A 14,324-nucleotide genomic window follows, 5' to 3' on the forward strand; every position below is an offset into this window, starting at 1 on the left:
AAAAAAAAAAAAAAAAAAAATTGAACAGAAAGGCACACCTAAGACAATTATTAATAGACCAGAGTACACTCAGATACCTTTGGCCAAGTCGAATGACAATAACTTTTAAAGTTTTAAAGTTTGTAACTATAACTAAATAGTTAGAACTTTTTACAGGTCAGTAAACAGAGATCCCATGTAAGAATCAGAAGGAATAAAAACATTTTATATCTGTGAAAGCAAAGACAGTGTTTAAAACAAGGTCTAGGCTGACAGTTTATCTGATTAGAATACCCACATATATAGGCTTCTCATTGTTGCTGTATAGTCAGTAGTTATTCCGTAGTTACAGCAGATAGCCAAAGCTGCTGTTTTGATATCATGTATATCTGTTCCTGCTAAAGGAACAAGATGTTTTTTTATTTTTATTTTTTTGTATTTTTTAGGGAAGGGTCTACAGGGTATTCAGGGTCTCACTACTAGATCAGACTTGTAGTGATCCACCTGTTTACAGCCTCCCTAGAGCTGGGATTATAGGCATGCGCCACTACACCCAGTCTCATTTGCAGTCTCAGCACACCCTGGGGATTGAACCCCTGGCCGCTGCACCTGCTTGCAAGTGCTTTAATCCACTGAGCTATTTGGCCAGCCGAGGAACAAAATGTTAAAGGTAATCTTAACTAGTTCCAGGAGGGAGTGTTTGCACCAGCTAGGTTGGAATGCAGAAAAATATTAACTCTTTCTCAATATGTAAGGGTCAAACTTTCTCCACTGCTTAAGAATAACTTCCAAAGAGTAACAGAGTGAGTTGCCCATCTGAAATGCAAGAGAAAGAATGGGCGTCGCTTTAATTTCTACTTGATTTCTATATCCTCAAGGTATCCCAGTGTGACCTCTCCACCTGGAGAGAGACCAAAAGATGGGTCAGGTCACACTAGCCACCTTTTATTGGCTGTGACCCTAACTTTCTTAGAAACCCGCACTCCTAATCCTAGCAGGTGTTTCCAAAAGTGAGAACTACAATTTAGTTCAGCTGTAACAGTCATGTTTAAAGAAGGAAGTATTGCTAACAAAGCCAATAATCGAGACATCTAAACCACTGCTTTCCAATTTTTTAAAAAAAGATGCAAAGAAAATATCAAAGGGCAGATTCAAAGTGATTGAAGTATACTCCATCCTTGCAAAGAGATCACCTCTAAAAATAGAGAAACATGGGCTGGGGAGATAGCTCAGTAGAATAAGCGCTTGCCTGGCAAGTGCAGGGTCCGGAGTTCAATCCTCAGTACCGCAAAAAAAAAAAAAAAAAAGAAAAAAAAAAAGAAAAAGAAATGCACTTAGAAATAAAGACACATTATCTGTGTGATCACCAAGGCAGTTTTTCTTAATAGCAAGAAAAGGCTGGCCAGAGAGACAGCTCAGTGGCATGGAACCTGCCTGGCAAGTTCGCCAGGTAACAACACCAAAAAAAGACAAGGCTACATTTTACCCAAAATCCACTCTAAAATTATTATGTCTTTACAGGTTAAACTTGTACCCATTTCCTAACACCGTAATTCACATGTTAGTAAAACCACATTTGTCATTTTTCTATGTCCACATAAAAGAAAGGTTGAAGAAATCCATTTTCACCCCTAGTTAACATATGTAAGGTACATGTCTAAATCACTTCACTGATAACTGTTTTCTCTGCAGTGAAAGACAAACAGTTGTTGCGGGCTGCCGCAGACTGACCTCCCTGGGGGAGGGGCAGTCCAGCCACAAGGTAGTTCTAAAGTAGCTCAGAGAGTTGTAGAAAAACATGGGGCCAAAGAGGAAAGTGATTGATGATGTAGAGTGTGCCTAAGGAGAGTCACATGGAGAGAAAACACTCTCTCAGGCTTTCACAGAGAGCACATTGGCCAAGCAATGGCCGTGACTCATTCACATGGCTGACACTGACAAAGGTTCTACAATCTGAGGTACAGGATCGCAGGATAAATCCTGAGGGGATTTCACTGGCCTTATCAGACCCAAAAGCTACAACTCTTGTTGCATAGGTCCTGCTTTACCTTGGTCTTAACCATCCAGCAGAAAAGCATAAAAATGAAATATAAGTAAAGCCATGCTGTTATGTTGAGCTGTGGGGGACTCAGGTCAACAATTTCTGACATTGCCAGTCAAGTGGAAGACCCAATACTATTATGGGCTACTGGACTCTTTTAGAATATTTTGCTGAGTTTACACACCTATAATATTCAAATAACGAACTTAACAAAAAAAGGGTATACAGATGAATGTCCATTTTGTATCTGTGTATTCAAAGTGGTTAGGATAGATATATGGTTACATTCTCTTAATGGATAGAGGGATTTGTTCTAATGGTGTTTGTGAATAGGATATCAAGTCCGCATCTTGTGCAGCAATTAACCACTAGGAAGAATGTACGCAATGTGTTAATTACTGAAACTGTCCTACCAATTTGGTTTGAAACTGTCTCATTGCTGTTTGTTTCTCAATAAAATTATGGGAAAAAAACCCTAAAAAAAAAAGAAAAACATGGGGAGACAGAGAAATCCAAACCTGTAGTTCACCTTTTAATGAAGGCTTAAGAGAGGGCTCCACTAGTATTTTCTCTGCTCATTCTAACAGAGGCTATCAGAAGATTGCTGATAGATACCCACGACCTCATTGAGGAGTGCAGGTAGGGACAACAGATAAATATATTTTTCTTGCTGGTTGCCCAGTTGGGCTGTCAGACCCCAGCTTCCACTGAAGAACCCTTGGGTATCACCTTGGACATGATCCCTCAGTTGTTCTCCCAGCTTTCAGTGGTTCCGTGCAACCAGAGATTTGTTTCCAGAAAGGACTCCAGCTGTCTTGTCTGGTGAACACTCCATCGCCTTCAGTGGGTCTTAAACTGGAAGGTGCTGGGCAACCTGTCCCCTGCTTTAGCAGTGGCAGCTGTTCTAAGAGCATGTAACTGAGTGGCAGAGTGACCACTGTTCACTAGACTTCTATAAGGGACAGCTAAGAGCCTGAGCTGTCTTTATCTAAGATGACTTCCCTGTCTTAACATTAACAAACACTCCTTTTCTCCTGGTTCTTCTTAAGTTAAGGGGTCTTAGTTGGTGGATAGGTCCTCCCTGTCTAACCTTACATGCCTCCAAGAAAAGGAATGTACAAAGTGGCAGGAAAAGATCAGAAATGAGATCAGAAAGTCTTTTCTTCTCATGCTTGTGGTGAGTTATGAAAACAGCTTGCCCATGAGTCACCACTGTGAGCCTGGAAATGAGAGAATTAAGAAATCTCAGGAGCTAAGGGTGCCTCTCCTCAGTGGAAGATCAAACCAGAAAGGAAACTGAGGCAGAACAGGTTCACTATTCTAGGTTGGAGAGGGGCAAGCAGGGTCAGTTTGTCCCAGTGAAACTGGCCCCAAAGTCTTAAGAACAGTTGCAGGCCTATTGTCTTTTAACTGGTAGATGGGGGTCCTGTGATTTATTAATAAACATACATATTTTCTAAATATGAACTAGATTTCATTTTTTTTAAAAAGTCCATTTTGTAGTATTTTATATTAAAGTCCACTAGGGGGCATTATAACACTACTTTCCCAGCATTATTGTCCCTAAGCTAAAGAAACCACGTCATAAGGAAATCGGGAAACTAGTAAGTCCAAATACAGGAATATAAGACTTTGCTTGTGAAATCATAATCTTCCCATATTCTGAGCTTTAATTTATCATCATTTTTAACAAAGGAAGAGGCATAAAAAAGACAAGGCATAAGCAGTTGACAAATAGAAGGCATTAAAAAATCAAGGCAGGATGGGGAGATAGCTCGGCATTGGCAAGCGCTAGGACCTGAGTTCGATCCCCGGTACTACATGCCCTGCTGGCCCTGAAGTTGGGTATGGTGGTGTACACCTGTAATCCCAGCACTGGGGAGGCTGAGACACAAGGATCGCTGTGAGTCCAAGATCTAGATCCTGTACCAAGTAAATAAGTTTTTTAAAAAATCAAGGCATAAGCAATTAAAAAACAAGTATGACAGGGTTGTTTGTTTGTTTGTTTGTTTTTGTGTGTTGAGGACAGAGTCTACAAGGTCTCACTATGGAGATCCAACTCAGTGATTCTCTTGTGTTCAGCCTCCCAAGAGCTGGGATTACAGGCACACATCACCATGCCCAGTCTCAATTGCTCAGCTGGCACAGCAGGCAGGAGATCGAATCTTGGCTGCTAAACTCTGCCTGAGCAGGCCCGCCCTACTGCTACTTCTTCTACTTTTTTTTTTGGGGGGGGGGCAATTTTTGATCGTCTAAAGGAGTCATAATCCAAAGCCTGTGAACAAAAGCAATCTGCTTACCTCTTCCAATTCTTTGGGTGGGATCTCCAAGATGATACTGGGGAAATGCTAGATGTCAGATACACTGAGCTTGTGGCCACTGAAGTTGAAAAATGAGTCATAAGGATCAACAGAGGTTAAGAGTAGGGAACATTTATTGGGAAAAGGAATACGGAATAGGGATAGCTCCCGACAGACGGGGGGGGGGGGGGCGGGGGGTGTGTCCAGATGGGTTGCCAAGAGGATTGTTGGAGGCTTGCGGTTTGAAACTTTGTCAGGTTCCTAGTTTCCTGGGCACTCCTCCTCCCCTGGAAACTGCACTCAAGGCTTGGGCACTGAGCTATATTCAAGGCTTGGGCACTGAGCTATATTCCCAGTCTCCCCCCCCCCCACCATGGTGTCTTGGGCTGGGGATATAGCTCAGTGGCACAAGCACTGGCCTAGCAAGTGTTAAGTTCCTGAGTTCAATTTCTGGGGTGTGTATGTGTGTGTGTGTGTGTGTGTGTGAGAGAGAGAGAGAGAGAGAGAGAGAGAGAGAGAGAGAGAGAGAGTCTTGCTAAACTGCCCAGAACTTGTAATTCTCTTGCCTCAGTCTCCTAGTGTACGTAGGTTTCCAAATGTGCCACTATCTTCTGCTTCTTCCCAGTTCCTGTACCCTTAGTAAGCTATATACTCACCCCCCCACCCAGCCTTTTTAGACAGTGTCTTGCCAAATCACTGAATTACCCAAGTAAGCATGTTGCCTCAGCCTCCCAGGGGATTTATAGGCTTGTGCCACCTTTTAATCATGGCCTTTCCTGTATCCTGGGAATGAGGAGTGCAAAGAACAAAGAGCAACTGCTTCTACAGTTAGCCATTAAGATATGGAGAGGGACAGGGAGAAAACAAAGTTCTCTCAAAGAGACTGGGAAAGGTAAGAGAACAAACTCTTAGTTTGCATTATGACTTCACTCAGTTCAAGATACGAAGGGTGTGGACAGCAGAAGCAGGAAAACCACAAGTATTGTTGTGGCCAAGGGGAGCAGTTCTCACAAGGAATTGAAAGAGAACTGATCTTCTGTAACAACAACCAGAAAGGGGTAGAATGACCTGGGATAAGGCCACAGAAGACAAGGCCCATGCCCAGTGCAGTGTCAAGGACATTAGGAGGGAGAAGTTGGCTATGATGAGCTACTGATGTGTTTGAAGCTGGGACAACTGGAAGGCCTCCTAGCAGCTGGGCTTGGGGCATACCTGTGACTGTAGGTGGCTACTTAGTGGCCACTGGACCCAGCAACCATTGTAGATTCTAGGGACAACTGTTCTCTATTCTAACAGCATTGTTTTTTTCTTTTCTCCAGGGACTATCTGAAGAAGTGGTCAGCTAAAGGAGTCCATGTTGTTGGTTGGACTGTCAACACCTTTGATGAGAAAAGTTACTATGAATCCCACCTTGGTTCCAGTTACATCACGGATAGCATGTTGGAAGATTGTGCGCCTCATTTCTAGACTTTCCCTAGGCAAGAAACACAGGTTCAGAAACTGCACATCAGCCTCATACAGGGATAGCAAAGTACCTGTGTGCTAGTCCAACCCTGGAGGGGCCAGTGGCTCACAAGCAATAGCCAGTAATTGCATTCTTTTCTGAATAAACCAAAAGCAGGTGTTACTGCCAGGCTCCGTAGAATGCCTGCATGCATCAGTGTTGCTCTTGAAAGTCTGGGTCTGAGAAAAGGTACTCCAGCCCCCACTTAGCAACCCTGAGACCCAGTGGGGATAAGCAGGGTGACTTGTGCCGGTGGGGGTGCAAGTGCAAATGCATGGGACTTGCATGATCATTTGGAGTTGACATTTTAAAACCATACTTAAGCAGTATAGTTATTTCAAATATTTGTGTAGAGCTCTGTTAACAGTGTGCTGTAGATATCAAACTTGTGACCACACTAATAAAACAATTAAAAGGAGCGAGAAAGGAAAATGCATAGCAAGCCCCCATCCTCCCTGCGGCTCCCTAAGTTTGGGAAGCCGCATGGTGCGATGCAGTGAAGCCTCAGTGCGCAGCAACCAGAGGGAAGGAGGTGCTGGAAGCAAGTGGAGTAAGAGCTACAAGCCATCGGGCAGAGCCGAACATCAGGTTTATTAGGAAGCTTTACAGCCTCGACAGCATACAGGTAGAACTGGGAGAAACTTCCAAGGACTCAGTTGATCTTCAGATGAGATGATGCCAACATGTGGATGGAGAGCAGCAGCCTCCAGAACCCCCAGGTGGTGGTATAGCAAGGCTCTATCCCATAATAACATGTTTGCTATAACCCAGGAACTGTATGAGGGTTTGGCATGATCTTACTCAACCTGAGAGGAAACAGGCTCTGCAAAATGAAGTCACTTCCCTGAGGTATCAGAGTACATGGTACAAATAGGGCTCACATGTCCCTGGGCCTGACTCACGGCTACTATCCTTCACCACACACCTCTGTACTCTCCTGTGTGAACACCCAAGGCTTCTGTTTTGAACTTAAGCAGCAGTGTTTAAAATGAAATTCAATTTTTTAATTTTTAATTTTTCTTTTTTTTTTTTTTTTTGGTTTCAAGAGTTGAACTCAGGACCTTGCACTTGCCAGGTGGCACTGTGCCGCTGAGCTATATCACAGGCCTTGAAATTGAATTATTTAAAAATGGCAAATCAGTCTGTCTTTTCTAGTTAGCCCCATCCCACCTTCTGGCCCTGTCGGTGGCCTTTGTTACAGGCCCACACTTAGCCCTGGCTTCCCTCCGATGGCTTCATCAGCCTCCGCCGTATCAGCCAAGCAGGGGGAGCTTTGGGAGACCACTCCATATGACCAGGCAGCGGAGACACGTGCTGATTTCTGTCACTATAGGTGTTGGAATATGATAGATACAACTTGGGATATTTTAAAATCAATGTTTATAAAGAAATGTTCTTGTCTGTCTTGGTGCTAGGTATTGAACCCCAAGCCCCACTCGTGCTAAGCAACATGCCCTTTCACATGTGCTGTACTCCTACAACCTAAAGAAATTCCCTTGAACTTTAAAATTAAATGTATTAAGTGGAATAATGTCTGTGCATGTACTTCTGTGCCATACTACGACTAAAGTGACAAGTAACCAAGAAAAGCATCTGACAACTGAAGTTTTCCCTGGGTCCTTCCTGAGAGTGCACAGCACATGACAGCACAGAGTTCATAAGAACCCCTCTGTTGAGAAAAGACCTGAGAGTCAAGCATTCTTTGCTTGGGGACCTGCCTTGCCGTTGACTCAGCTAAGCCCAAATAAGGACTTTGTTAAAAATTTGAAAGAAAAAAGGGAAGCATCAGCAGGTACTATAAGCACTTCCTTGAAAGGCTTATAGTACCTGCTGATGCTTTGCTTTTTAATAGGGTTGAAAAATGTCAGTGGACCTGTGAGTCTTAGCAATAATTGTAAGCTTTGTGACTCATTTGGCAATTCTGCAAAAAGTTACACAATTCAAACGTACACACCTCACCACAGATTCATGTTTGGTTTGGCGTAAGACTTCGTTGATGGTTAGTATAAAATTTCCTACAGGAGGGCCGGCCAAATAGCTCAGTGAATTAAAGCACCTGCAAGCAGGCACAGGGATTGGGGGCTCGATCCCCAGGCCTGCCATGCTGGCCCCAGCCGTGCCGGCCCCAGCCCTGCCCCCAGGGTGCACTGGGACAGCAATTGAGACTGGGCATGGTGGCACACGCCTGTAGTTCCAGCTCTTGGGAGGCTGTAAACAGGCAGATCACTATGAGTCCAATCTAGTAGTGAGACCCTGAACACCCTGTAGACCCTTCCCTAAAATTTAAAAAAATAAAAACCTTCCTACAGGAGAGCAGCATCCCACCCTGGTCTCATCCCAGAGACTCCTGTGCTCCGTATGCAATAAACAGACAAGACTTCTGATTCCGTTTCATCTTTGGGAGATGTGGAGATGTTTTTTAATTCAAAGTTACAAACAAATGCAAGTTATATAATTCAGAGGATTTGTGTGTCTGATTAAGAATCATATTTTTATTCATTGTAGACAATGTTTCACAGCACCAGTTTCTAAACCTTTGCCAGGTCTAGGAGGAAAGATTCCTGAAGACCAATAATTCAGACACACATTTCTTGAAGATAGAGTACATCATTCTCAGGTTATATCTTCCCATATTTTCTAGCCTAGTTTCAATATTTCAGCAGTCTTCACTGGAAAATCCCAAGTAAGTTGAAAATTTTCAGTCCAGGTTTGAAAGATAATTTTATGCCCAATTTTACTTTGCAATTGACATTGTAGGTTAATTTTACACTCCAGCTACAGGCTAGGATTCTCCTTCCAAGATGCTTCTAAAGGCCCAGTTGCCATGGAAGAATTTGTCCCATTTGTATCTTCTTTATTGGATTGGTCTCTGGCTACCACAGCAGTCATCAGGCTAGGCCTTTAAATAATCTTCTTGAACTGATCGCCTCAATCGCAGGTCTGGATTTGACATAGGAAAGAGGTGTTACTGCAAACATACACTGCCCCATCTCTAGAAGGGGAAGACTAGGCCTTAAAGGCCCTGGGCTTCCAAAGCCTTCTTTGTCCTGAACTCCTGTCACTAGAGTCATGGGGAAATGCTATCCCCCAAAGACTAGTGGGTTGACTTGTTTCCTGCCTGGCATTCATTCCCCTCCTGGTATCCTCCCCAGATTATCCTTGGGAATCCACCTTTTCCTACACTTCTGTGGATGAAAGGTGTCACTACCTATACCTACAGCTGAGACAGATGATTTAGATATGACCAAGGAAATGAAAATATTTCTATAGCTGTAGCAGTTGGTCCCTTGCCCCATCAGAGCCGGTGGAACACTGAGAATTCTAGTCCCCTACCTTCTACTAGGTTGAACCTGAGAAGATATGAGAATGATAAAACTGTTTTGCCAAAAAGAAAAAAAGACCTGTTTGTGAAACGAACTAATATGGAAAAGAGCTGAACAGAGAAACAAGGTGCTGGTGACACTGGGACCTCCTGCCTTAAGTCAGTCCTAGGGCAAAAATCATTCTTGGATTTTTACTTAAGCCATTTTGCACCAGGCTTGCAATTGAAGGAGTTGTTACACAGGCATCTCTGACCCTCTACTTTGGTCGCCAAAGATAAATTACACCAGGATAAATTACATTTTCCCCAAAATGAGACCTAACTGGAAAATAAGCCTCAGTCTGATTTTTTTCCCCCATGATGCTAATAATATAAACCTTACCCCCAAAATAAGTCCTAGTTAAAGTCATCAGCCAGGCGACACAATGCATGTGTCCAGTGAAACATGATGGACAGACATACTGAATTATAATACATGGTATAAGTCATATTGATATTAAGACTTAATTGATAATGTAAATTATAATTATTTGTAAATACCAAAGCAGGCACCTCTAGATCAGAGGTCAATGCCCAAAGATTTATTCCTGAATGACCAATCAGAGTACAGACAACATACACGGTTGAACGGATGTGGTTGTGTCTAATGGGAATTTCTGTAATTCAATATGTCATGTGTTATACTGATGCACGAGGGGCAGCCTATATGGACAAGAAGTCTCACATAAGGACAGTCCCACTGCTGAACATGAGAGACCGGGGCCAATACTTGTATAAGAAATTAAGATGCAAGAAATTCAAATCAGAATTTGGGGTTTGGAGAGTTACAACATTGCACCAGAATAAGATAATGACCGTATTTGAATGAATGTGAGGTTTTGTGCATGAATAAATGTAGGTTGTTGTACATGAATAATAAATACATGAAAGAATAAGACATCCCCTAAAAATAAGCCCTTTTTAATATGAGGCATAATTTAAGGGAAATATAGTGACATCTCACTCCATGTCAGTTTGGTACTTACCAGAAGTAGCACTGCCTTCCATCAGATGCAGAGGGCCGTGTTGCTGTAAAAAGAAAATGGGCAGCCACATCACTGGGACAGAATGCAGACCTTGGGTCTTGATGCATGGGTGGTACAATTGGTGGACCTCATTTTAAAGTTAGGGGTATGTGTACATGGGGCAGAGATACTAACAAAAAGGGTTAGGAATAGGGCTGGTGAGATGGCTCAGTGGTCTAAAGCACCTACTTAGAACAAGCTTAGCAAAGTACAGGGACAACGGTTCGATCCCCCAGCACCACATGCCAGCCAGCCCCACCCCCTGGTGGGCTGAGCTGGCCACACACACACATAAATAAATAAAAATTAAAAAATAAATAAATAATAAATTATTATAAAAAAAAAAAAGGGTTAGGAATATAGCTCCGTGGTAAAGCATTTGCTTAGTGTAGACAGTGCCCTGTGTTCATTCCCAGAACTGCAATCATGATTATGGTTATAACAGAAATGCTGCATTGTGTACTGTTTTGAATACTTGAAAAACCTAGAAACAGCACAAATGTCCAGAATGAAAAAGTATGTCCAAAATGAAACAATGGCTGGGTTTGGTGGTGCACACCTCTAATTCTAGCACTTAGGAGGCTGAGGCAAGAGGATCATCATGAGTTTGAGGCCCGTTTGGGCTACAAAATAAGTTCAAGTTCAGCCTGAAGTGCATAGTGAGACCCTGTCTCAGAAAGACAAATCAAAACAGTGTCTGAAATGATGTTAAGCGTGTTGGGATGTGTGTGTATATGATGTTAGTCCCACTTTTGTAATAAATGAAAATGTTAGTAGATGCGGGTATGTTTGCTGATACCTGGGAGAAAGATCTGGAAGAACAGACACTGACCTACAAATAGTGGGCTGAGATTTCAGGGAAATTTTCATCTCAGCGGGATGTTTTAGTCGGTTATGGAAAATGAATGTGATCTCCATGAAGGCAGAGGCTTGCTTTATTCACAGCAATCCAGCACCCAGCAAAAGGCCAACCGTGGAAAGTGTTAAGTGATAATGATTACAATTTAATTTTTAGGAACCACAGTGCTTAAACATACCAAGTAAAGGAGCTGGGTGTGTGCCTGTACTCAAGAGTCTGAGGCAGGATCACTAGCCCAGGAACTTGAGACCTGGGCAACGGACCAAGACTCAGCTCAGCTATAGATATGTATGGGTTATGTGGGCTGGGGATGCAGCTCAGAGGAACGGAACTTGTCTAGTGTATGCAAGGCCCCAGGTTCCACCCCCAGCACTGTGACAACAGAGGGAAAGGCCATTATGTGATGCAAGGAGCCTGGTCTCCTTTGTATAAAAAGGCAAGTCTGCACCCCTAGAGTCCCAACAACAGCGGCTAGTCTCACCTCTGTCTCTCTCCTTTCCAGAATAAGTGCACTGGGGTTTGCTCTTTTCTCCATCTCCTGCAGCTTGGTCAATTTTTCTATCAGGAACATCTTATCTTTGCCCTCCTGCCAAGAAGAAAAACAAAAACATGAAGGACGAGTGATGGTGGAGGATTAAGAAGCAACTGAAAAAAGGACCCAGAAGTTGGATGGAGCTTGCTGTCACATTTTCTACCAATGAAAGAAAAGGAAAACCAAAACACCAAAGTTAACAATTAGCCTTCATCCACTGTAATAGTTTCCTTTGAAACGACCCCTCAAGCAGGAGTAATAGACTGTTGCTAGAAGCAATTTACATGCCACTGTCAGAAGGTCTAGGACAAAGGGTTTCAGTGTCCCCCTTCTTGGCGTGCTCCCTGCCCCAGATTCCTGGTCTACAAACCTAGGATTGCCTGGCTCTGCTCTCTCTGCCTACTAAAAATGCCCCATCTTAGAGCTTGGCCTCTAAGAACATCAAGGACTTCATTTGTCAACGGTCTCCGTGGTGATGGAGATTAATAATTTAACACTGGAAAGAGGAACAAAGGAATGTGCCTTGCCCCTGGGAGGGTAGCAGGAAAGAGTAGACTATTCCACCTGTACAATGAAGTGTGTGTGCAAGCGCCCTCAGCTCCAAGCCAGCGATGGGCATCTCATTCCCCAGCCTCCGTTTCTCCTTCAACTTTTACCCATTGATTTTAGCATCCAACACTGGGTCTTTTTTTTTTTTTTTTCACATTTATTACTGTGCAGTTTGTTTCAAGATGACTTTTTGCCTCCCTCATTCTATCTACATTTATTAATCAGAATTCTTCTGTAAAGGAAGAGCTGTCCTTGACAACAGCTATTTTTCACAATTCCCCTAGAGTACGATGGTACACAGCTATGATCCCAATACTTTTAGAGCTTTAGGCAGGAGGATCACAGTTTCGAGCTCAATGTTGGTACCTTAGCAAGACAGACAGACAGACAGACAGACAGAGAGAGAGAGAGAGAGAGAGAGAGAGAGAGAGAGAGAGAGAGATCGGGGTGCAACTCAGTGCAGCGGTCCTTGGTTTGATCACCCAGTACTGAAAAACAAAAGAAAACAAGCCCCCATCTGTCTTCCCATAACCAACTTGTTTGGAAATCTCTAGTCTATAGGAGGGGAGTTTGGTTAGAGTTACCTAGTTGTATTTAAAAATGCAAACCCCTAGGCTTTCCCCCAACAGAGTTTTTCTCAGAGGCAAAAGTGCATTGTAGTTAAGAGCACAAACTTCGGAGTCTCCTGGCTCATCATTTATCAGAACTGAGATTTAGGGTAAATTATTTTGCTCTGTAGCTCTGTTTCCTTAATTTTAAAGTATGAATTTGAAGAAATTTATGTGCCCCAAAGAAAGTATTTATTGATTCTTGCAATCCTAGAGATTAAACCCAGGATCTTTACCCTGAGATACACCTCTAGCTCTTTTTATTTTTTATTTTGAGACAGAGTCTTATCAAATTACCCAGGCTGGTCATGAACTTGCAATCCTCCTACCCAAGCCTCCCAGAGCACTGAGATACAGACCTGCACCACCACCACCACATCTGGCTAGTAGTTAGAATCAAGTAAGAATTTTTGTTCATCACTTAGCACAATGACAGGCATCATGTAGAGGTTTTCAGCAAATGTTACCTATTGCTGCCATTGCTTGTGGTAACAAGACAGCAGGAATTCGTACTCATAACAAACATCCAGGTTTCTTTTTTTTTTCTTTTTTGCCAGGCAGGAGCTTGTTCTGCTGAGCTATCTCACAGGCCATTTAGATGTATTTGATATCAATAGTCATTCCTATTCCAAGCCTCTGACCTGAGTTCTTTTGGAGATAATGCCCCTGCCCTTGTGGTCCATCCCAAGCAGGCAGGCCTGTGGTACTCCTTATGTGAACTTCAAATGCGGCATGTAGGGATTTCCCTTGTTGACCCCAATCTGCCCTTACCACTCAAGGCTTCAGAATCAAATCCCTCCAGTGCTGAGGTCTTTGTAAGACCTGATCTAAACATTCAGTTAGTTCTGCATCAGAACTCATCATTGGTGCTGCTACTGGGGATAATGAGGAAAAGAATGTAACTAATACAGGCCCTTTCTTTTTTCTTTCTTTTTTTTTTTCTTTTTAATGTATTTGGTACTGGGTCTCACTATGCAGCTCAGATTCATAATGATCCTCCTGTTTCAGCCTCCCCAGCACTGGGATTACAGGTGTACATGACCACGCTGTGTCTCAGTGGCTGGCTTGGCATACCTGGGGGCAGGGCTGGCATGACATGTGGTTCAGGGATCAAACCCTGGTTCTTGCACTTGCCTGAGGCGCTTAGTCCACTGAGCTATCTCACCACTGCCCCCCCCCCCGGCTCTTTTTATGTTCCAAAAGGACCAATTAAAATTATTTAAAACCCCAGAGATTCAATCGGATACCACTCTGGGGAGTCCCATTTCTTTCCCATGGTTCGTGACACAGGCACACGTCAATTATGTTGTTATTTAGAAGAAAAGAGAACAAACACAGGAGCAATAAACACCCTTGCACTTTTGACTGTGGTCTCTAAATACCATTTCAGAGACTGATTCCTATTCTGGGACAGGAGATGGACAAGGATGAGACTGTAACATTTTGTCCTTCAAAGACTTCTGGAGTTATGGAAAAAGAGCCTCACAGTTAACCAAAATTTTCACTAGCAAATGAAAAGACTATTTGATTCCTTTCTGCTGGTGGACACCGCGGAGGAAGCATCAT

At 43.1% G+C, this 14,324-nt stretch overlaps 2 protein-coding genes across 7 annotated transcripts in view; one reads left to right on the forward strand and one right to left on the reverse strand.

The window, feature by feature from the left end:
* Gde1 (glycerophosphodiester phosphodiesterase 1) overlaps nucleotides 1-6,878 on the forward strand; it is a 35,417-nt gene extending 28,539 nt beyond the window's left edge. For both annotated transcript variants that reach the window (XM_004644482.2, XM_023704681.1), the window contains exon 6: nucleotides 5,640-6,878. In XM_004644482.2, the coding sequence (XP_004644539.1) occupies nucleotides 5,640-5,787 (148 nt within the window). In that variant the 3' untranslated portion in view covers nucleotides 5,788-6,878. The remainder of the gene's footprint in view (nucleotides 1-5,639) is intronic.
* Nucleotides 6,879-8,296: 1,418 nt separating this feature from the next.
* Tmc5 (transmembrane channel like 5) overlaps nucleotides 8,297-14,324 on the reverse strand; it is a 96,507-nt gene continuing 90,479 nt past the window's right edge. For all 5 annotated transcript variants that reach the window (XM_023704677.1, XM_023704678.1, XM_023704676.1 and 2 more), the window contains 3 exons: nucleotides 11,551-11,655; nucleotides 10,172-10,214; nucleotides 8,297-8,764 (listed from right to left, as the gene is read on the reverse strand). In XM_023704677.1, coding sequence (XP_023560445.1) covers nucleotides 8,718-8,764; nucleotides 10,172-10,214; nucleotides 11,551-11,655 — 195 coding nt within the window. In that variant the 3' untranslated portion in view covers nucleotides 8,297-8,717. The remainder of the gene's footprint in view (nucleotides 8,765-10,171; nucleotides 10,215-11,550; nucleotides 11,656-14,324) is intronic.

Source organism: Octodon degus, unplaced genomic scaffold, assembly GCF_000260255.1.
Source record: "Octodon degus isolate 3935 unplaced genomic scaffold, OctDeg1.0 scaffold00200, whole genome shotgun sequence".
NCBI classification, from domain to species: domain Eukaryota; kingdom Metazoa; phylum Chordata; class Mammalia; order Rodentia; family Octodontidae; genus Octodon; species Octodon degus.